Source organism: Pipra filicauda, unplaced genomic scaffold (assembly GCF_003945595.2).
Source record: "Pipra filicauda isolate LSUMZ 115617 unplaced genomic scaffold, ASM394559v2 scaffold467_size714961_pilon, whole genome shotgun sequence".
Lineage (NCBI taxonomy): Eukaryota > Metazoa > Chordata > Aves > Passeriformes > Pipridae > Pipra > Pipra filicauda.
Window position 1 is genome coordinate 581,247 of NW_024104606.1, and position 24,756 is coordinate 606,002.

At 39.6% G+C, this 24,756-nt stretch overlaps 1 protein-coding gene across 2 annotated transcripts in view; it reads right to left on the reverse strand.

Moving 5' to 3' along the window:
• The window catches only part of SYK (spleen associated tyrosine kinase), a 48,968-nt gene that overhangs the window by 21,097 nt on the left and 3,115 nt on the right, over nucleotides 1–24,756 (reverse strand). For both annotated transcript variants that reach the window (XM_027721970.2, XM_027721971.2), the window contains exons 2-3: nucleotides 8,837–9,282; nucleotides 7,220–7,380 (exon numbers count right to left, since the gene is read on the reverse strand). In XM_027721970.2, the coding sequence (XP_027577771.1) occupies nucleotides 7,220–7,380; nucleotides 8,837–9,250 (575 nt within the window). In that variant the 5' untranslated portion in view covers nucleotides 9,251–9,282. The remainder of the gene's footprint in view (nucleotides 1–7,219; nucleotides 7,381–8,836; nucleotides 9,283–24,756) is intronic.

The following is a 24,756-nucleotide window of genomic DNA, read 5'->3' on the forward strand; positions in this document are numbered from 1 at the left end:
TTTGAACAGCCCTGGAAAAAAATACAGCAGTATATGCTCACTAAGATGTTGAGAAGCTTTGTTGGTGCAGCACTAGTACTTGTTATTGTATCTCAAAAGATTGCAGAGGCAGGTATTACATTCTGTTCCTCAGCTGACTCACTCAACGCTGAAGTAGAACTATGTTTTGTCTGAACTACTCATGCACCTGCTTTTTTTAAGTAGAGTGATTCTTGTTGCCTAATATTGAACAGGACACTGGCTAAAGGAAAAGGGAAGTAATGTCAATTTTTTTTTTGTTTTCTGAAACCAAAGTAGCTTGCCTAAGTCTCTAAGGCAAATTGAAACACACTGTGGTTTTTCATGATAGGTGTTTTCTCAGCATGTTGATTTCCTGTGCTGACTGACCAGTGAAGAGCAACGGGCTCTGCTAAAATGAAGAGTGGCTTTTACTTTGTCTTCCTCTGACTTGCTCTAAGCAAATAAGGCTTAGAAAAGGATTTTCAGAATAGAGGACATTGCTTCTAAAACACAAACTTTTTTGCAATCAAACTTCTCCTCAGAATAAAGCACAAGTAAAACTAGAAAAATGCAATGGATTGCTTCCCAGTAACAAATGTCCTTCGTATTCCACGTGAAGAAATGGTGGCTCCAGTGCAATTAGATCTATTGAAACTGACTATCATTTGCAAGAGTTGATACTACCACAAGAAGCACTGTAAACATTTCTTGAGAGCACAGGCACCCATAGGAGAGGAGAGCCCTGATTGCTAAAGACCATGGCACAGACCCAAACAGCTCTATCACAATTTAGTGAAGGATTTAGGCAGAGTTCAGGTTTATAAGGTTGCAGGTGCATTTCTGAGCGTTTTCTTCCCCTAACCCAACAGCTACATAACTCTGAAGACATCTGCAGTTCACAGCCAGGGCAACTTCTGTCAGACTGCTCTATCACCCCGCATCCTAAAAGAAGTCTCTATTCTAACATTTATGATTGACCAGGGTCCAGGGGGAGCCTTGTTCTCCTGGGGTTATAGAGCAGGTGTTTTTTAACCTGTAGGAAGTCAACTCCAGCACAACCTGGATCCCTACAAAAAAAACCCCCAAAACCAAAAAACAAAACAACAACAACAACAAAAACCCCCAGACTCCAAAACAATCAAAAAAACCCCCAAACCCCAAAACAATCAAAAAAACCCCCAAAACAAAACACACACACACACACAAACAAAAACAAAACCACAAAAAACAACAAAAGAAAGCATTTTGGCAAGGAAGCCAGTACTGAAATATCACCTGGTCTTTCACTTCATGCTATAGCAGAGAATTACAAATGTACAGAAGAAAAACATAAAGATAATAAACACCTGTAGATAAACAATATTGCCCTTTCATCCACTGAAATTAATCAGAAATACGAACAACTTCATTGAGAAAAAAATTGAATTCACGGATATTTTCGAGAAGTGCCAAGCTACCTAGATTTTTTAAAACAACACAAAAAGGAAAGTAGAATCACAAACTGTTACCTTATGCAATGCAATCAAATTTAGGTATTGGTTTTCTGTTTCATACAATCTATGTTTGAGTAATTTCTATGTTTTTGTGACTGTAACCCAGATAGCAATCAATACCTATTTGGAGCATCATTACAGACAGTGTAAATATCTATCCATTCCCTCCTTTGGTAAAGTCTATTTTTCTTTGGAAGCAAAACGAACAATGCCCCAATTTTTTTCTGCTTCCATCTGAAAAACCAAATGATCCCTCTCTTTCTAAAGGAAAATATCCCTGAGGGTAAAAAAAAAATAAATTGCTACTATAACATGACTCATTTACTGTGTAGAAAAAAAACCCAGAAGTTGCAGCATTTTACAGCGGAGAATAATGAAGAAAATAAAGGAGCAAAATGCTTGTTTTAGGAATGGTGTGACACTGTTCTTCCTCCTGAATCCAAGGCCAATCCAAGTTTATTCTATGCCTTGCTTTGCCTTCTCAGCGATTACAGCTTTGTTGACGCCAGAGATACTGACATTCCTCACTGCTGATCGAGCTCCAGCCATTCCCTGCTTGTCTGCCCTTATGACCATCTCTCTGGTAATGCTATTAGCAACATGGCTACTCATTATCACTTCAAAGATCTGCTGCACACTGCACATGTTCCAAGTTTTAAGGCAATAAGGAATGAACTTGGTGCCCTCTGTATAGAAGAATTATATAAAGGACAAAATGGATCGACCTCTGCCTGCATTTGCATCATTTCCTCTCCTCTGTTTGGTAACACACTCAAAGCTGCTTCAGAAATGTCAGCACAGTATAGAATTTAGGAGATAGCTCAGCCTCACACTGTTGCTATCTACAACGGAACCTGAAAATTCACCTCCTCCTAAGGCTGCTGCACAGTTACAAAATACTTTTGCGAGAAAGATTGCATCACACTGGTCTGTTTAGCTGACTTCACCCTGCTGGCAAAATAAACTGTGTTCCACCAAACCCCTGACAAATAGCTTTGCTGTAAAACTGCACCCCAATAGGGCACCTTCTCAGCTCAGCTACCTTAGTAGGGGACCGCGGCTTTTTTCACACCTTTGGCTCTTCCTGCTGAAGCAGACAAAGAAGAGCCAGCTTTGAGAAGCCACAGTCCCACTGCAGTGTCACTCAGCTATGCACCTAACTGAAGTTCAGAACACAACTCTCCCAAGCTGCCGTGGAGTGGAAGACAGCACCCCCAGAAAGAAGGTTCACTGTCTGTGTTTTGTCTTGAAACCTTTTTCTGTCGTGTAAGTCCATCAACCACTTGGCACTTTGAAGAGGAACTGCATCGTTAATTAGTAGCCCTGAATTGAAGTCTCATTTTCACCTTATTTGATGTCAACAATGTCCAGTTCCATTTGTGGATACAAACTTAATATCAATAGAATTATTTAAAGAATACTCTACAAGGTCAGATAAATCTAGATCAGTATGCACCCTAGTAGTGGGAAAGCCCCAGAAGGCAGTAAGATCAGTGTAAATATAGACTGCTAAGTATAATAGAAAAAGAAATTTTTGATCAAGAAAAAGACAAGAAAACTCCTACAGACAACTGCAATTCCAAATTTGTTATTTTGAAATGTTTTTACTAGTGTTAATTATTGTGACATATAAGAGACAGTTTAGTTTCTAGATGTCATGGGATGCCATGACGAGCATCGCTGTGAATCATTCTAATAGTCTAAACTACTTTTGTCCTCTTTAGTAATCTCATTGCATACTGAAGACATTCATATGATACCAAAATAGTTTCCTACTTTCTTTTTACATAACTGTTCATATTTTATGTGAACTACATAACACCCGTGAACCCATGTAAAAAGTTTACAGAGACTAAACTGCTAATTATGCAATGCCTTCACTTACATTTCTGTAATGCTGATTTTTAAGTTTAACAGTCTTTCTGAATATTCTTTATCCCCCTCCAACTTCAGAACTTCTGGTTTCTAATACATATGCAAGATCACATGTTCATGTAACTGAAGTGGTCATTACTGGTGATAAATCAAGATGTGCCAACACTTACCACATAACAGAGCTGTTTCCTATGTGAAACTGTAGACAAAACTGACTTTTCTTATATTGCTGTTCTGTCACTGTTAGCACAGTTACAATTATTTTTAAACTGGTTCACATGTGTACAGTCACATACATAATATTAACAATATTATAAATATGTTATGATACATTATAAATATAAACACTATTACAATATCAATAACAGTATTACCAATATTAATAGTTTGATCTACGATCAATGTGTCCTACCAGGCAAAATCTAGTAAAACCCAGAAGTTTGGTCAAGAATTGTCATACAACATAGAATGCAAAGTGTGTTAATGAATTTAACTGGGGCTTAAAGTTTTCTATTTCCAGTTGTTCTTCATGTTCTTTTAGAGATATTTTACTTTTATTCTACTGCTATATTTTTTTCTCCAAATTTTGTGCCAAGTGGCAATCTTACTTAAGTGTTCTTCCCAGAAGAGAAGGACACCTTTTTATTTCATGTCATTTCATGACATTGTTGCTATGCTTGGGTTTGAAAACAAACTCTTTAGCATTCACATACATTCTTACTTTATTGACTCTTCACTCACGAAAAACTTTAAAAAGACCTTTGAAAATTCCCTAGTAAAACACCCAGTTAGCTCAGAATTTTTCTTTGAGTGAGTTGTAGTGTTGTCCTTATGGTGTTATTCACAGTATTTTGAACTGCAGTCAGGAAACTTTTCAACTATTTCCATAATTAATGTATTAAAAATAATTCTAGATTTTGTAATCCTGTAGTGTTGCAAAGCAGTGCTGAAGAAATCTAGATTTAGATATGTTCTCAGAGAGACTGCTGTGCTGGATTTTGTTTCAAGGCAGTTAGGTCAGACAGATAGCAAATTTCTGGTGCAATGAAGTTTCAGAGACTTGTTAAAAATATATAGAAATATTCTAGTCCTCTAATATTTATTATTTTTTTCCATGATAAAAATATGATTTTTGTCATATACTAGCATTGGTTTGTGGAATTGTTAAATAGTCCTGGAGTACTTCATCTCGTTAAAAATCTATCTTCCCTCTATGTTCCCAGGCTCCAATTCCTACCTCAACAAGCAAACTTGTCTTAGACCTTGACTGTGTTTAAGTTTTACTTTTCAGTCCGCAACCAGGCTTGAGTACATCAGCCAGTGTAAGAAAAAACAGTCCCTGAGCAGCCACATCCACAAATTCACAGTCTTCAATTCACAGACGTACAGAATACTCTGCCAAGCACTGCTGCTTGGTAATGTAAAACAATGCACCACTCTCACACACTGCAGCTTTGCTGATGCTGCTTCAGGCAGCCAGAAATGAGTGGTTTATTTCTCAACACCTTCTGAGCAAGCCCATGTTAAAGCGAACTGCTGCAGAAAACCTCTCTGAGTTAGACAGTCCTTTTGCTGTTTGCTGTGAACCTCTAGGTCTATGGATCTAAAAGCTAGAAAGGCTCAGGAAGACAAAATAATGGATTTCTGACGCAAATGAGCAACACGTTATTTCTCTTGCTGCTCTGTTTCTTCCCTGAGACCATAAAAGTAAATGGCAGGCAAGTGGTTACTAAGCTCTAAACTGACCAGATAGGAAGTCTGTGCAAAGACAATCAATGTATTGGAAAACACCCTACAGATGCAGATTTAAACATTATTATGCTTAATAAGAGGGACCCAAGCTCAACACACTAGCAGTTATATACTCATATTACTTAAGCTCCTGTGGCACTTCCTATGGTTTGAAGAGAGCCCTAAAGTTGGCATTTTCTCCTCTATGGGTTTATCTACCTGATATGAAAGCAGCCACCTGAGTTCCAGCAAAACTATATAAGGTACAGACCCACCAACACAACTAGTCCTGTGGGACAAGGCCTGAATGCTCCCCACACAGCTCACTGAGCATGTCACTGCAGACAGCAGTCTCCTAGGCCATCTTTAAGGAACACAGGGAAATGCTGGGAAAGTATTTCTATTCAAAGCAGTAGGAATGCTTATAGAAAATTAAAATGAGATCAGAGTTTATAATAGAAAAGGTCTAGTCTGCTAAAAAGTCTCACTCCCTTACTCCAAAGCCTACGCCTGTTGTTAAGAAATATTAGCCAATGGATCCTTTTCTTTGGAGAAAAATTAGCTTCTTTCCCCCTCCCCTCCCCGTTTTTGGCCACATAGAAATGTGCATGAGGCAAACTGGAAAAGCTGCAAATTTTAATATATGATCCACATCGTTACTCAGCTGCTATAACATCAATTTGGTAAGGTGTTGAAACAGAAAGCAGTAAGGCAATATTTTTTTAGGAAAAAAGCAAAAAAAAAGATCATTAAAAGAAAGGATTGATGTTTTATTTCAGATTACATATCTGCCTGACCCTGTGTCTAAAATGTAGGAAAAGAAACTAGCAAAGTCAGATATCAAGCAAAAGGAGTATTGAATGGTAATGCTGGGCTGGTAATCTAGAACAGCAACTATGTACATCAAATCCATGAAACTCCTGTGTGGTGGCACTGATAAAAGATGAATCTGCAATAACTGAAATATATGGCTCCACGAACTTTTGTAACACTTTTTTACTACAGATGTAACAAAATCTGTGACAAATTTATGCCAAGGGTTTGTTACACTTGGCAATGAAAGCAACTGGGTAAAGGACCCTCTGGATGTGAAACTCAGAAATACAGAGTAAGAGGCTAAAAATGCAGATGCATGGCTAATTGCATGAGACACAAAAAAAAAATCCAAGGACTGAGAGAAGAAAAGAGTTTTCAAGAAATGAGATGTTACTACATTCAACATATTCATAGGTAAGACTTCATAGGAATTAACTCCACTGAAAATTAAGATTTAGAGGAGTTACTGGTTCCTGTGTGGTAGAGTTACAGCAAATCAGTAAAGCGAAAGAGCTGTTACACACATAGGTGATGAAATTTCTCTTGGAAATTACACACCTCTAAGTGAGCCTTACCCAGCCATGACTTTTAAGGTTCGTTTTCTATCATTATATAATTATTCTCTTGTTTGGAGTGGGAGGGGGAGAATGACAAAAGGTGGCTCTTTCAAAACACTGATATTTTCCAAATGAGGACTTTCCAAAAGAAAAGCTTTTTGGTTAGAAGTCTTTGTCTGGCTCTAGTCTGTACTGATGGCTGTCTGTCACTGTCCTGAGCGGCACATTTCTTCTCAGAAAACAAAACAACATCAGGCCAGCCAAATGCAGATGGTAAGCAGCAGACACAAGGTGGTGCTGTCAAGGAGGAAGCAATTCCTTCTTCCAATATGCTTACCCACAAAACAAAGCATCACCACTGTCCCTGGGACACCTGGCAGATACAGATCCCAACAGTTGCCAAGATAAGCCTATAATTGTACCAGTTTAGTAAATGTACATATTGGGTACAGGTAGTCAGGTTTTGGCAGTGGGGCTGCAGAGGCCAGGGGCTGTCCTGGGCTCCAGCAGGTCCCAGTGGACACCCCTGCAGGTATCCCATGCTTTTGCTACAGTTTCCCATCTTTAGTTAGGTGAGGCACTCGCTCAGTGTAGAAAGCATCATGTCACGTCTGTCATGCTGGACTGGGTTCTCTCACTGCGAATGAGCCACCCTTCAGGGCATGGTCTCATCTGAGATCTATTCAGAAGAATTTTACAGTAGCCCTGTAGGCAAACAAGCAATACCACAGAAAAAAATGTACTCACAGAAATTTTCCATTGTTTCTTGACCCAACGAGGATACGGTGCTCTGACTCCTCCCGAGAGATCCTCCCGTGGAACCACGGCATCTTTTCATGGGCTGTGGTGGCAATCAACTTCTCCAGCTGAGGCTTCTGACTAATGATAGCTTGTTCAAGAGCATGCCCCTGGAAAGTAGTAAAAGCACGGTGGAACAGTCAGACTATCTTCTGCAATAAAAACATGGCAGGTTGACTCCCAGCCTATTGGAACTGATTCTGGGACATCCAAAATCTGCATGTATTTTCTTCAAAGGTCTGGTTTCTGTAAAGATTTTAAACCAAAAACTAACATATGGCAATCTAAACATCACGAAACTGGGGTTCTTCCTGTGCCTCTGAGAAAAAGAAGAAAAATTAGCCAATAAATTAAGCCCTTAATATAGCAGAATTTAACTGTATTATAATATGCTATACTGTGATTTAAAATAAAGTCTTACTTTTATGCTAGTGAGACATACTTAAGTAAACAGTGTCAGTGGGAGATTTCAAACATACCTCCAAATTACATATCTTATGGCAGTGTACTGATATAATCTGAACATGCTTTTCATTGTTGCAGCATGTCTATGTCAAAGACATCAACGCAAACTTCCCCAGAGCAGACAGAACAGTCCCAATTTTAGAGAGAAGTGATAATTCTAATCTCATCTATAACCTACCAATTCTAAACGAGGACCAGAATCTCATGGTAAAACCCCCTAGTTTCATTAGTTTTTAGCTTGAGTTCATCAGCCTCCCTTTAGACTGGGTTCAGACTCTGCAGAAAAAAGATTGTGAGCCTCAGCACTTGCAGAAAATAAGTTTCAGCCTTTGCCAGTTTGGGAATTGTTCCACATATTTCACAGCGCAGAATTCACAGGGTTACTTGCTAGTAGCAAAGGAGATTAAAAATCTTGTGTGGATCTGTGAGTTCGTGAAGGTAACTCATGATGGCATTCCAAGGTGAGATAATATTCCTGTTGCAGTCTCCTGTACTAGCGTTGCCATGTTAAGACTGGCTTCTTCATAGTAATTCTCAGGAAAAAAATCCATCCTTCACATGGAACATTCCTACTTGGCACATGCAGTACTGAATGTACTGCAGTTCTACACTGGACTGTAGAAACTCCCCTGTTTCAGGAAAAGCTAGTTTTGGACATAATCTAAATTAGCATCACGGAAACAAGACCAGCTAAGAGGATGCAAAACAAGTCATCACGTCACCGTGCCTCTCTGAATATCACTTCATAAAAATTCAGAGCTAAGAGCAATCAAAGAAACAATTTTTGTATCTTGTTCATGACATCTATTAATTTTTGGTCCAAATCTGATGAGATATGTTAGTGCAGTAGGAGATAAGATTATGCTAGCCCAAGACATCACAGAAATTCTAAGTTTTGTAAATTTCAGGGAAACTACACTTAGGGCCAAGTTACTGCATTTCTTGGGGAGAAGAAAAACAACCCACTGTTCAAACTCAAATGGCTATGATTCCATTGTGAAAAAATACTACCTAGCAACAGCAAGAGCTAGAAACAAACACCGGAATCTCTTTTTCTCCCAGCTCAAAGACCACTTCATGGCAAGATCAGTCTGGTTTTACCTGCAAATTCCAAGTTTGTTTGACATATTCTCTGATGAGGTTCTCTTTCAAATCTTCAAAGGGTCCTGTTTTGGGTTCAATGCCTGGTGGTCGGTTGAAAGGTTTCCTCAGTAGACAGATAAGGCCATCAGCTTCCTCTGAGTGATACTTAACGAGTTCAGCAGGACTGGCATGTGACTTGCCTCCTGCAATAGCGTACGAGCCACTCAGCTCCCTCTCAATTGTATAGTGATGGACCTTCCTTCCGTGGGCCAAGGATAAGGCAAAGCCCCCCAGGTAATTCCGGCTTTGGCGGAGCAAGTACAGTCCATCACTTGCTCCTCCTTGCATCAGGTACTCCTCGGCATCTTCACGTGTGATGTTGCCGAAGAAGTATGGCAAGTGGTTAGCAGGGTTTGCTGTGTTGGAAGCCATCCCTTTTCTTTTCCGAGTAGCAAACCCAGTATCTGAAAATACACAGACAGAGACGTGAGTATCAGTTGAAAAAAAGCGGATAAACCAGTAAATGGTGGTTCACCTGTGGTATGTTAACAGAATCACAGAATTATTTAGCCTGGAAATGACCTCCGAGATCAGGGATTCCAAGCTGTGGCTGATCACCACCTTTGTCAACTAGACCATGGCACTGAGTGCTCTGTCCAGTTGTTTCCTGAATGCCTCTAGGGATGGTGACTCCATCACCATCCTGGGCAGGCCTTTCCAATCTTTAACAACTCTTTCTGTGAATAAATTCTTCCTGATGTCCAGCCTGAACCTCTACTGGTGCAGCTTGAGGCTGTGTTGGTAATGCATTTGTTGGTGATACATAGGGCTGGTAATTAAAAAAATTATTTTGGAATGAAGATCACACTTGTATTTTAATCTTGTTAGAAGCTGTGTTTTTAAATCTTAATAGAAACTTTTTCCCTGTTATACAGTAGTACAAAGATTTTCTATAACCGCCCAATTTTCTTTTAACTCTTTCCCTGTCTGCTCTGTTGCTTAACTATACGGAGGTCCTGACATCTTCATTTGTCTGAGTGTCTCTGTCCATTCTTTTTATTTGCCTCCTTCAATAAGAGGAAATAACTAGGTAAGAAAGACTAACTGAGAATAGTTTTATGACATATAATTTTGCCTGTAAGAGAAGTGTATGCAAGCATGTGGGTTGAGTATGGACAAAAGCCATATCTAAGCATGAAATTAAACAGTTAACATTTCTCTCCACAGAGATTTATCAGTTGTTAGTTTTTTTAATGGTAAAAAAAAAAAAGTGACATTGTCTTTTTGAATAGTTTCAATTTCAAAGAGCTCATATTGAAATAATATGAAAGTGAACTACCAACAAAAACATAGATGAGAATCAAATACAGCATCTCTGAAGAATACTAGTGATCATAACAAAAATATCCTCAGTTCTTTTATTCATAACAATAAAAACAATCTCTAATACGTGTTTAATATATCTTACAGATAGGGGATTATATTATTATATGTTATGATATGCTCTTTTTTTGTCAGATGAAGTGTCCCATAACCACAATTAACTATGTAATCGCAAGTTCACCAGTCAAGTCATTAATAATTTCCAAACATTATGGGTTATTCATATACTTTCCACTCCAAATGCTTCCCCAGTCCAACCACTGCTTAATCAGGACTGGTCAAACCATTACATCTGCAGTTTATGGTGCATAAAAACGAAGGCATGCCATTTAGGAACAGCCAAACACCTTTCTGTCTAAACAGAAAAGAAAAATTCCACAAAGTATTACTGTCTGCACATCTGTAAAATCCCCCAAAATTACTTTCAAATAACACATTAAATGCTGAATAAAACTAGCACTATGTGCTTATGTTTACACTGTCTGTGTTAGATAACGTTTCTCCTTAGGAAATAGCTCACAACCTCATTGCCAGCATTTTATTTCCTTGTCTTTTAAGTTCATTTGTGACAATTTAATATCAAAATATTCTCAAGTATACAAAATAGGTGAGAGCTTCTGTTATGTGTAGTGTATTACGTGGATTTTAGGCTAATTAAACAATACTGCAAGTATATAAAAGGAAAATAACTTGTTTCTTTGTATCAGTAGACATCTTTTATTCTTGTTTTCCAAAATGTATACTAGGTAGTATGCATATATCCCTAATATGAAACCCATGAACATCAATATACTAAATACAACGTACTAAATACAGTATGTGTTATCTCTGTTTTGTTCAGGTTACTGCAGCTCTCTTTTCCCACCTCCTATCACCTTGGCTAGAAGTGGACAAAAGGATCAGAAGTTCAGATTCTGCTTCTATTGCTGTGAAAGACATAGGAGTAAAAATAATTAGCACTTCACAATAACATGGAAAGCATGATTTTAAAAGAAGCCATGCAGCAGTCTGTGGAGTCAGCATTAAACAGTTCAGGTTGTATGTGAATGGGGTCAGTAGCCATTTGGCTTGCAGCTGGCCAAACTGTGCAACGGTCTTCTCCCTCCTTCCCAAAGAAGGCAGACATCAAAGTTGCAGAGCTAATGCAACCCTACAAAACAGAGCTTCATGTAGCATGTTTTTTATTACTCTTGTGGTCTGCAACCAAAAGTTACCGGTTTGAGTTCATATATTGATCTACTGACATAACTTTTTTTTCTATTCATTGCAAAAGAAAGTTGTAATTGAAGAGATGCAAGGCAGCCCTCAGTAAGTCACCGCCAAAAATTGATTCTGCATAAAATACTATGCAAAATGACTATTTTGACTGTACCAGACAAAGCTCTCCTTAGATGGAATGGATCCATTCATTAGCATAATGCAGGGCCAGATGATTCCAATCAATAACAGAAAGTCCAGCTGGAGGCCAGTTAGTAGAGTTGAAACCCAGGATCAGGACTGAGGTCAATATTATTTAAGATTTTCATGAGGGGAGTGGACAAAGGGAAGAGTGCAGCCTCAGTAGGTTCACAGATAGTACAGGACAGGGAGCAGTGCCTGAAACATCACAGGCATAGGGTTGTGTTGCCATTCAAAGGGAAAGGGTGAAGAATTGGGATGAAAGGAAATTAATAAAACTGAACAAGGGGTAACATCCTGTGGATTAGTCTTTGCCCCTTTTGGAGCATCTGCTTCCCTGATGGGGCACTGCCTGGCACTCTTGTAACATCACCTGTGACAGTCTGTGACCTTGATGTTTTTCAGCAGTGCCTGTTCCCCCACAGTTTGTCCAGGACTGCTGTGGACACACACACAAGACATGCAGGCTCCTGCGGGATGTTCAGCTTGTTCTATCAGCTTTGGCAAAGGGGACAGCAGCAGCTCTGGGTTCCGTGCAATTGCAGCCCCTTCCAGTGCCTCTCTTCCCTCTGTCCAGCTGCACAGTGCCATGGGTTCCATAGGAGACTGTCCTGGGACTGTGAATGCAAGAGTGCCAGGCACACTGGTAGCAGGGAAGATTCTCAGCAAGTTCTTCTTTCTTCCCTGACCACATCTTCCAGGTACCCTGTGGTAGCCTGGTGGTGTCTGGGGGATGGTGTGGGGGCTTGGAATTTTGGAGGGAGCAGCTCATCTACCAGGGCCCTCTGGCAGCTTGCCAGAGCCTGCCACATGCAACTCACACACCTCAGCCTGAGCACTGGGGAGGTGTGGAGGAGATTAAGGCTTTCCTCTTGCTCTCAATCCCTCCCATCTCTCCCTGCGCTCCAAGGGGATGCAGAGAGAGGGGCACAGCCTGGTCCAGCCCCACATCTCTCTGCCCTGCCCCAGGGCTGTGGCTGCTTCCTAGCCTTAAAGAGGCTCTTCTTTTGCCTCTCTTCTCCCAAAGCCTTCTGATGCTTCCCAGACTTTTCCACTCTTGCACAAGGCAAAGCTGTGTCACTTTACATGTCTCTCTTGGCAGGACATGGCATCAGGCACTGAGGAAGCCATGGGGGAGAACAACTCTGCTGCAAGGGACAGTAGCATGGGCCAGGCACTCCAGGCAAGGTTGGTGTCAGTCTCTTGCCATGTGTTATGTGATGAGAGGAAATGGCCTCAAGCAGTACTGGGGAGGTTTAGAGTGGACACCAGAAAAAATTTTTTGCTGAAGGGGTTATGAAGCGTTGGAACAGGCTGCCCAGGGAAGTGGTTAAGTCACCATCCTGAAGGTATTCAAAAGACCTACAGACATGGTGCTTAGGGATACGGTCTCATGTTGGATTTGGCAATGTTAGGTTTACAGTTGGACTTGATGATCTTAAGATCTTTTACAACCTAGATGGTTCTGTGACTCTTTGATTCTATTACTCTGAAAGTCATTACAAGTACGGAGATTTCGAATGCTGTAGTTCCTGTTTCCTTCATTCCTGCTTGCTTGTTTCCCACAGAAAAACTTATGTTACTATGTCATTCTTTTTTACTCCACTCTGCACCACACCTACTGCTGGTTAGGAAATGAACATACTTCACCTTACCTCTGGCAAACTGGTCCTTGAAGGTAGGCTTCAGGTATTCAGTATCACTTTCAGGAAGGGTGGAAGAGAAGAGATTTGCTGCTAGGTATATAGGAATGAAAGAACTTGGGTGGATGAACAATTGACACTGGCTCTTCAACACCACTGCACAATGTACTTGGAAAAAAATGACAAAATAATCCCAGTGTGTCTCATCCCAAGAGTGGTATTGCACTGGTGTACCTGTTCAAAGCACCTTAGTAACACTGTAGTGAACAAATGTCAAAATGAAAAATACCATCACACTCTTTATCTATAGAAATTTATTTTCATGGAAGTATTTAATAAAAGTTCCTTTTTGCCATATCTTTATTTTTAGAATTAAAAAAATGTTAGAACTTTCATATCTTAAAAAGATAAAGAACTTTAGACTGAAAATAAGATCTACCAAAATAAAAGTGTGTTTGTCGATGGGGAACAGAGGGAATGGGCAGGGCTAGAGGAGGTAAACTCACCTTCCCTGGCTACAAAAATCCTGATGGCTACTGAAAGTTAAATTCACTCTGACTTTGATGTGTTTCAGATTAGGCTACTCCTCAGGGTATTTTTTAATCTCAGATTAATCTCAGCATTTACTATACTCTCTTCAAGATGATTCGTTCAGACACAAATTCCTAAAACAGAGAGGAAAAAAAATCCGCTGGTTGCAATTTAGATGAAATGCCAGTAAAGGTATTGATGAGGGACGCCCTTTTAAATCTTCAGAATGTAAAATAGAGAAGTTCAACGCTCAAATAAATAAGAAGGCCTGCTATAAAAAGTTTCTAAAATATAGAGAATATTTCTCAGTTATGGAAAGAACCACAGCAGGATTCTTATGGTATCATAGATTTCACAAGTGATTTATTCATTACTGTTTCAGACAACAAAGGCCTGATTTACTTTTGCAAAGCAGGTTAATGTTGATAGATTTCAGGCAAGGTGTGAAGAATATTCAGTGTTTAGCAATGGTAGGAAATGTTTGGACTGATGTATTGTTCCCTGGGATGCAAGGAGCCAAATAAACACACAAAACTTGAGATAATGGTTAAAAATTTCTTATCAATTTTGAAAGAATGCGTGAATTTGAGATGGATGCTCTCTTTGGTTGGACTTTCAAAATCTTGCCTTCCTTTCAGGAGTACAATACCCTTCTAGGGCCACTAACGCAGCAGAAGAACACATATTTGGATTCTCAGTTTTCTCCTCTTCTAAATTCCTCCAGGTGACAAATAGCGCTGAGTTTTTCAAGTGAGCAGAGCTACAAATGTGTGACTGTAAGACGGAGATTAGGAGCCTGAAGGGTTGAATGTAGAGCTTTACCCTTAAGGGGGCTGAAGGAAGTGTGGCCAGTTACCCAGGAGATGTGTTTGGGCATAAAAACAAAAGAGTGTCTGAAGTTCAGTTCTCCCTTTGGCCGTTAAATTTGATTTTTAAGGAAGCTACAAATTCATGCAAATATCAAGTTTATCCTACATGAAAGAAAATGTATTATGCAAATACACAGGAAAATTAGGTACCCACTTCCTCTCAGGTAGCTTCCTCATCAATGTTGAAACGGTGGGTACTCCAGACATAGCACAAGAGTTTAGTATCTCACACATTCCATGCATAAAGGGAAGAAGAACATTCTCTCAAAGCAGAAGAGCAAAACTCAGGAAAACCCACTTGGAAAGTGTAAGGAAAAAACTGCTACCCTGAGTTTACTTCTATTTCATCTTTTATATTTAGATGAGGATAAAGAGAGAATAACTGTTTTGTTGAAAGGTTTGCATGGCAAACAGTATAATATTATTTACCTATTGATCTCCACTTTAATATATCTATAAGAAAATTATAAATAGGAGTATGAATCTTTCTAAAAAACACCAAACAGAAATGTGGAAGGAGACTTAGGGACTTCTGATGGATCAGTTTACTCATCCATAAGCAAAATGACTGAAGCGTGACAGAAGATCAAAAGTGGTGAAACAGTGTTACAAATAACTTCCTCATTTGAACAGAGTTATTTTTTTATGTTTCCTTGTTTTTCAAAGTAGTATTCTGCGAGGAATTATGAAGCTAAAGTTTAGAGCAAGTATCTTTTGCACACATAAGGGTGCATAAGGCTCACTAGACAGTGCAGGATGATGAAAATATGTGTCCTGAAACAATCTCTTCTAGGACAGGGTGATATTTTAAGCACCAACATAACTTCAACAGTTCCCTAGTCACACACAGAAAAACATCAGTAATAACAGAACATTGCGAATATGCATTTTTTCTAAGGTTCTTATTTAATTGGGATTCCTGGAATCAAGATGTATGCCTCTGAGAAAAACACTACAAGTTTTTGTTCTAAGATTCTTCTCTACATTTTCAATTTATGTAACACACTTGAAAGCTGAAAGGAATTCAGCATGCATGGAATTAGAAATAAACATTGAATGGTGACTTCATGCACTATATTAAATATTTTGGTTCTTTCAGGATTTAAGTAGAATCTTAATGGTATACTCAAAACTAATGTAAACTCTGACATAAAGTATTAAAAATCCACTGCTATTGCCTCCCTGTTAAAGAGTTTACATTTTTATAGTATTTTAACAAATAAAATGGATTTAAATTATTGTTCTATTCTCATTTTTTCACCTTTAAAATCACTTTCCACTGTGTACAGGCAGCTGAATTGTGGCCTTAATTTGATTCATCAGATTACTTTTAAATGTCTTCTTTACCTTTCTGCATAAACATGAAGATTTAATCTCTATCCAGATCTTAGGAGAGGACTTTTTATGAGAGAATTACGCAGGAATAAAGGAAGAATACAGTAAATAGCAATTATGGAAGGAAATTAAGCAGAATATAATTTTCTCAAGTAATTCAAACTAATTGGAGCTTGATCAGGACACTAGAGTGAATTTTCTGACCTACTGAAGAAATCTGAAATCCTATGTAATTCAGCTTGTAACACTGGTGATTTTTGCAACTTGTGTAGACATTTCCAAACAATGTCCCACCCATCACACTGAAGGGGATGTGGCGTAGTACTGTCTAAAAGGGAAAATTTACATACATGGGATCACCAACTTATTTCTTTAAGTTTGCTGACCTTCTTCAGGGAAGTGCCCTTGCTGGGTGCTGATTTTTAGGGCAGTGTGTCTCAGTCTGCACCTACGGTGCCTCTAACCAGCTTGCAGCCTGCAGCAACATTCCCACCACTCATGTGCTTGGGCCTCCTTTTCCATGTGTTTTCTCCAACTTCTCCATGAGAAGTTTTCCTCGTACAATCCAACACTCCTCTCTGAACTCTGCATCCTTTTACTGATGATATAAGCTATGCTGCACTGTTTTTTACCTTACTTCAGACCCTAAAAATATGTCTTCTTTTATCTCCAAAGGCTCTTCTGTGGCTCCATGTGTGCTCCTGGCCAACGCTGTCAGTTACACAGAGGATGTGTTATTTTTTAGCAAATTTCACTTTTATTCTTTCTTCAACACTGGCCTCTTTCCTTAGCACTTTTATCAGACATAGCAGTCTTGGGTGTCAAGTTCCATAGACACTCGGGTGTCTAGTTTCAGAAGTATTTTCTTTCTTTGAGATATTTCTGATTTATTGCAATGCTTTAAGGATAACCACAGTGTTTCTGGTAGGGTTTTTAAACACTAAGATGTATTCTTTATCCGAATTGTAGATTCATTAAAGTCTGTCTGGGAAAAAATGGGGAATGTGGTAGCTTTGGGCCTAGAAGGCTTTTCTGCTGGGGAGTTCACAAACTGGGTTTAATAACACCATCAGTTATCACCAGACCATTGGGATTGTCCAGTCTGTGGGAGGTTCCTGTTAGTGGCCTCGTTAGCACCTTTCTCAGCTCAAGAGAAAATGGTGTTTGCCCTTTTTCGTGTAAATTTTGGCCACATCAGAACAAAAACAAAAAAAAAAAAAAGTCAGCTAGACAGGTGGCATTGCTATTTCACCTAGTAGGTTTGGGGAAAACACCGTTTATCTCCCCCCTGTGTCAAAGAGCCATTCATAAGAGGAATTGAAAAAAAATATTGTGAACACAACTAAAATTATCATTAGCTTAAAACCTCTGTGATTTTAGAAATATTTTCCCTTGGATTTACTTTCTGGAGTAATTTTAATCTATACTGAGGACAGATAGATAGATATTTTCTACTCAACTGAAGCATGCCAGAAATGCCCTCATTTACTCTAAATTGCATCTGACATTCTGATATCATCAGACTACTCCAGGCACTCTAGCTATTGAAATATTTCCTGAGGAAATACTACTTGACTTGTCAACACAATTACTGCCCTATTATAAGGCAAACAGATGCTTAGAAAAAGCACCATAACATTCGTGTTCTGTTCGGGGGTTTTCTACATAAACTTCTGTACTGATCTCATGGAGGAGCATTAATCACTAAAAACCATTCTTCACTGATGCTAGGAATCTATTGTCTCTCTCACAGAACCTCTCTTTTAGGACTCTCATGTCTTTGGTAATCTTTCTGTGTGTCATAATTTTCCTCTAATAAGGTTTTTCGTCTTTGATCTTTTGAAAAGCTCAGTATGGTATTGAAAAACTGAGGGGGGGGGGAAAGCCAGGTGTTTATGGATTGCAGTAATTCCTTCCCTAGAAGTACGAACCCTATGATTTTCACACATATTAAAAACACCACAAAAACAAAACAGCAACAAACCAAACAGAAATCTGAAAAATCTACTTTTTTTTTTCCTTTAGAAAAAGAAAACCCAAAACTGTTTATACAAAAATATCAATACTTCCTTCTACATCCTCATCATGGCCTGTTAGTTTTTCCCTTGCCTCTGTTTCAACTCTTACAACTGTCACAGATACAAACATTGGCTAAAGATGCCTTGTCAAAGCAAGCATTTCAGCCTACAAACAGGTGGCATCATCTGTATGGAAACCTGCTCCCTTTTGGACAAAGTACTCGACTGTGATCAGTCCCTATAAAACCACCATGTAAGCAATGGAACCATTAGGGATGAGCTGGAATCTGAAGGAAAACATTCAAGATATTGCAGGCAGACACTTCTCCAGTCTCTCATTTTCCTGCTGTGACAAGATGTGAACAAACTTCTTTGGGCACAGACAGACCTCCACCAACACCAGCTGTGGCTCTGTAGTGACCAAAAGAGAGTGCAGGGATAACTGTTTCTTCTCAATGTTGGCCAAATATATATATATATATTTCCTTTCTGGTTTTGTTTCAAACTTATTTCCTTTCCAGAATTATGGTAAAAAGTAAAACTCTTTTACGTGCCACAGAGGCTACTTTGGCTGCACATAGGGAGCTGTGAAATGAACTTATAAAGTCAGTGAACACATGTGAAGAGAAAAACAAACAAACAAACAACAAAAAAAAACCAGCTTACTTGAAAGGAGGTTCACTAAAAAGGGATAGAACTGTCTACCCAATGGCCTGGATATTTTCAGGTTCACAGTTGCAGTGACATTAAGTATGACAGCACTGCATGTTTACAGGTAGAATATATTTTCGTTTTTACAGGGTCATCTATGACAAAACTGTTATGGACAGGATAGCACAGTAAAACCAAGACACATCTAACTATCACTAAATTTTGCCCTGCCACAAATTACTCCAAAATCATCTTTCAAGGTTCACTGCTTTCAGTTGCTTTTCACAAGTCACAAAGAAGTTGCCAGACAAAGGAGATCTACCAGAATGTTACACCAACAGCATTGCTGAATCAAAATACTTTTTCCAGGAAGGCAAAACTTGGAATATCTGCCCCACTTCCAAATACGCACACAAAAACCAGAAAAGTGCAGCCCCAAGCAGAGAGCTGTTGATACTGTGAATTTTTATTACCATGAGAACTGAGAAAGACTGGGTTCATTAAGAAGGATCAGGCTCTAAGTGTGGATGGATGTACAATCCATACATTTCTTTTGCAATCCTTGTGACATTTTTAGCAAAATCATTGGTAAACAAGGCATCCCTGAGAAATAAAGCATCATCAGTTCTAGAAGGAAGTTGCTACATGAAACAAAAGGTGAAAGAAAAGCTCCATCCAAAAAAAACCACCAAAATCACAGCAGAAAATCAACATTATTACAGCAGTCTCTAAGTTTGATAGCCATCACAGGACTAAAGCAAAATGCCATGTGTGTCATTCAAAATTCAGGATAAACACCACTCTGGTTTTGCTAGTGGGCAGACCTAAAAGATAGGTTTAATTTTAGGCTCCAGTATCTTAATTTAATTTTTTTTTTAAGCTAGTTTTTTAATTGTTGCAGGCTGACATTTCCAAAGCTATTATAAGGGTATGAGCTTCACTTCTTTGTGCAGTTCTGCCTCTCTCCACTTGGTTCCTAGTCAGGAGCTACAGATGTAGGCAATGGTCTCAGTTGCTCAGCCATGAATATTAGCCATGGCTTATTATTAACCAAACAACACAACTATATTTCCTTCATTTGTCTGAGATCACTGAAGCCTTTGCTGAAGAGATGCCTCAGTGGACTGGGCTCACTGTGAGTCAGAGTGGCAAAATTAGGCAGGTTCCTCTTTCAATTATTTTGTGACCTGAAACAGTCTTCAGTGTCCTGCTTTATATATAAAGCAGAGAAATGGCAAGAACAAAAATAACTTGCTTTTCATACTCTTAGAATAGGAAAGTTTCTACAAAACCAATCAAGCCCTTCCAGCACCCCTCTCTAGTCTATGAAAACCTTGCTGTGTTACATTATTCTTTGAAAAATTCCTGCTAGAAGCCTTTAGCCAGGTTAATTTTCTGCTATAGAGGCACCGTAAGCACAAATAGCTCATCTCCTGCTGTCAATTACATTCAGAAAGAATTCACACCCCCAGAGTTATGGAAGAATGGGCAAGTAATTTTATTTTTTGAAAGGAAGATGCGATGTTAGCTCACACAGCCTGACTGCCAATATTAAGGACCAGTTTTTTAAAATCTATGTAATAATTAGAATTATAGAACCATAGAATGTCTTGAGTTGGAAGGGACCTTAAAAATCATCTAGTTCCAACCCCTCTGCCATGGGTAGGGATACCTCCCACTAGATTAGGTTGTTCAATGTCCCATCCAGTCTGGCCTTGAACACTTCCAGGGATGGGGCATCCACAACCTCTCTGGGCAACCTATTCCAGTGCCTCATCACCCTCACGGTAAAGAATTTTTAATTTAACAACTTTTTAATTAGGAGACAGATCAAAGGAATCCTTCTCTCCAAAAATAGTATCCTCCAGCAAGGGCACCAGCTCTTCCTGACTAGCTTTTGTGAGGACACACACATCAAAAAAGACAGACTGCATAGCAAGAAAAGACCCCTCACACCAACTAGTGCATCAGTCAATCAGCCATCCAGAAAAGACCAAGTCTGCGTCTCTCCCCATACCAACCTTCATCCTCAGAATAAGCAGCACAGATAAAACTTACTTCTTATTGGTATAAAGAGTGGATCAAACAGCCTCTTAGTGTGCAGGAACCCATTTTAGCCAGCAAACAACCAACTTGGATTAACTCCAACCTAACCCCATCCCTCATGTAAAACATAGAATGGTCCAGAAATGCTAGACAGAGAGAGAGAGAGGCACAAGCCTTCTTGTCTCCTCCCCTCCCAGAGAGTCAGCCCATTTGCAACACCTGGACCAATTAAACACCCTCGACAAGGCCTGTTTATCACTCTGGGCAGGGAGAGGATGCACCTGGCCTGGGTGTGTTCTGGGCCAATAGGCAGTATTTCCCTATCTCTTGCATGACAAACTGCCAGGCTGTTAAAAAATAGCTCATGGTCAGGCTTCTTTTCTCATGGTGTGCTGTGCTCTGCACAGCATCAATGGTTACGTTGCTGAGTGGTCCACTGGTGACTGTACCTATGGACAGCTGCTACATCATGATGAGCAAAAGCTGCCTTCATTTGATGAAACGTGTCCCTCGAGAGTTGGAGTCAAATGGATTTCACACTTAGTGACATCATTCCCTCAACACTCCACTGCTTCCAAGTGAACACAGCTCTGCACCCTTGGCAGAAAGCGTGTTCCAGTAGTTTTGAGTTCACTCATGCCTTAGTGGATTGTTTTTTCCCTGTACTTCTGTGCATGGAAATATTTGCAGGTCAGATCTTTGATGCATCCACTGGATGAAGATTGTCGCACAGTTGTCACTCGAGGCAGCATGAGATTCCTTACCAACTGCACATGATAACATGAGGGCAGAATGGTTACTCAAAGCCTCCCTAGATGACCACTTCCGTTCTGGGGTGTCCTGCTGTGTGCATGACCAGAACTATTCAGAGTAGTGCTCTAACTCTTGATAATTATTTTCAATAAATGATCATTCTCAGAGAGCTGCAAGATGCTCCACTCGTTCAAATACCATTGTCTGATTTGCAGAAATAATCCTTATTTAAACATCCTGCTTACTTTACTAAATTTTGAGCAAAACACTGTGGAATTCATATGTGTTCTTTGTAATACAGCAGTAAAATCTAACACTTTATGTCAAAGATGATCATATTAACGTTGCTTCCTTTACTTAACATTCCCCATATTTCAGATACTGAGCAACTTGATCTAGTGGAAGGTGTCCCTGTCCATGGCAGGGTGGTTGAAACTAGGTGATCTTTAAGGTCCCTTTCAAACCAAACCTTTCTGTAATTCTATTATTCTATGATATTGAAGATTTTCACCTTGATAAAATTTAGTTTAATTTTTCTTTTATTTTCCTAGAATGAACTTCTTGATTCAAGCTATCAGATTTGGTCTGAGTTTCCCAGAGTAGGAACTTATCCATAAGCAACTGCTTAGTACACTTCAGTGTACTAAGTACACAACAGCTTCCTTTTCTATAGTCTTTCAAAAAAAACAAAGGATGAAAAGATTTTTTTTTTCAGTTTATCTCTAATGTATTTTACAAGAATTTAAGGTGGGGGGAAGATTATAGCTGTTTTCTAACCCCAGGTTTTGAACCTAGACTAATAAATTAACTTTTCAGGCAACTCTACAAAAAAAAAATAATTCAGAAATCTAGTTTGTAAGAAATATGTAGACATTGTTTTAAACTGAGTCAATTTTGATATCGACACCAGAATTTTTTAAAGCAGAATGACCCACTCTGTGTACAGCAGCAGCACAATTTTAGATCTAGCATCCCACAGATGCTCTCAGTCAGAGTGGCTTTAGCTAAAAGACAGTACCTTGGCTTCTTTATGTTCTAGACGCTGTGGTCTTGAAAGTTTTGTGGGTTTCTCCTCTTTGGTTTGTTTGTTCTTCTTCTTTTTTTTTCTTTCCCCTCACCTACTTCATTATTTCACCCAATGAGAGAGGAAAAAGTAAGAGGAAGACTATCCAAGAGGTTGTGGCTGATGTACTTAATGGTGATTCCTTACTCATTTTACTGAATCTGTTGTTTAAGACAAGGATTTATGATGTTAAGATATTTAAGTGACTGTATCTGTTTTCTTGATACATATCCTACCTTAACACTTCCTGAATGTGTTTTCTCTAGTTATCCCCAGTTACAATTGTGTTTCCCACCAATTTCAACTTCACCCCTGACCTAGGCATTGCCTCAGGGTTTTACATGTCTGGACCTACATACTACAGTGCCTAAAGTCCTGCTTCTTTACCAAAGCTTTTAGCACCTCACATCTTACCTCTGCTGAGTGTCAGTGCTGAAAGATTCCTTCTGCTGCCTCTTTACATTTTGAAAAGAAGAACAGTTGTTGGAAATATCACCAGACATTTTGTCCATTCAGGACACCTGGCAATCCATACCTGTTTGGAGGAATGCCATCCCAAAGCAAACTAGGACAAAGCTGGAGGAATGACAGGGTAGTCCTAGCTGGTCAACCAACACAATGCAGCCTCAGTTTGTTGCACACTGAGTGATAGTGAAACTGGACAAACTATTTTTATCATACTCCTGTACCTGGTATTTAGATTCTAATACATGTTAATTTTTTCTTTAGTTGCTCTGGTACCTGTTATAGACAGAAGGCTCATGGCACTCCGCTTATCATAGAATCATAGTGTGGCTTGGATTGGAGGGGACCTTAAAGATCATTTAGATCTGTGGACAGGGACACCTTTCACTAGACTGGTTTGCCCAGAGATTCGTCCAGCCTGGCCTGGAACACTTCCAGGAATGGGGCGTCCACAACTTCTTTCGGCAACCTGTTCCAGTGCCTTACCATCCTCACAGCAAAGAATTTCTTCCTAATATCCAATCTAAACCTACTCCCTTTCAGTTTTAAGCCATTGCACCTTGTCCTGTCACTTTGCCCTTGTAAAATGTCTCTCTCCCTTTTTCGTGTAGGTTACCTTCAGGTACTGGAAGGCAGCATTTAGGTCATTGTGAAGCCTTCTCTTTTCCAGGCTGAACAAAAACAATTCTCTCAGCCTCTCCTCGCAGGAGAGGTGCTCCATTCCTTTAATCAACCTACTGGCCCCCTTCTGGACTCACTCAAACAGGTCTAAGTCTTTCCTGTGCTGAGCACCCCCAAGCTGGATGCAGTGTTCCTGCTGGGGTGTCCCAGAGCAGAGGGACAGAATCCCCTCCCTTTCCCTGCTGGTCACGCTGCTTTGGATGCAGCCCAGGACACAACTGGTTTTCTGGGCTGTGAGTGCACATTGCTGGGTCATGTCCAGCCTCTCACCCACCAGCACCCCCAGGTCCCTCTCAGCAGGGCTGCTCTCGATCCCTTTATCTCCTAGCCTGTGCTGATACCAGGGTTTGCCCTGACCCAGGTGCAGCACCTTGTACTGGATCTTGTTGAGCCTCATGAAATTCCCATGGACCCACTTCCGACTTTGTCCAGGTCTCCCTGGATGGCATCCCATCCTTCAGGGTGTAAGTTGAGTTGAGTGTCAACTCAACTGCACGACTCAGCTTGGTGTCCTCTGCAAATTTGCTGAGGGTGCACTCAATCTCTTCATATATGTCATTAATGAAGATATTAAATAACACTGGTCCAAATATGGATATACTGAAGTTTCTTTAGAACATTAGGATCCTCATAAGTCTCAAAAATATTTTTACCTTTTCTTTCATTTTTAGAAGAGCTGCTTTTAAAGAAGTGGCCACTTAATAATCATTGTATGTGCAGGTACAGGAAGTTACAATCTAATTTTAACTTTGGAACATAAAGAAAAACTACTACATTGTATTTTATTTCTTCGAGGCAGCTGATATTTTTGTGTCAAACACAATGTATATTTATCAACTGTCCTTTCCTACAGCAAATCCTGGAATTTTTTCTTTTTGGTGCAGGAGCATATAGGCTCCTTCACACTTCTTGCACTTACAATGGTGACGTTTTCCCATCACCCCAACGTGCAAGGCAGAAGTCAGTGGCAAAAGGTTTTCTTCTGCTTAATTGTATGCCTACACATTACCCTGTGTCACAAAATTAAAAGCTAGACAATATTAACAATTAACCTTGCTGCTGGAACCTTAAATGAAAGGAGAAAAATGCAAATACAAACCAA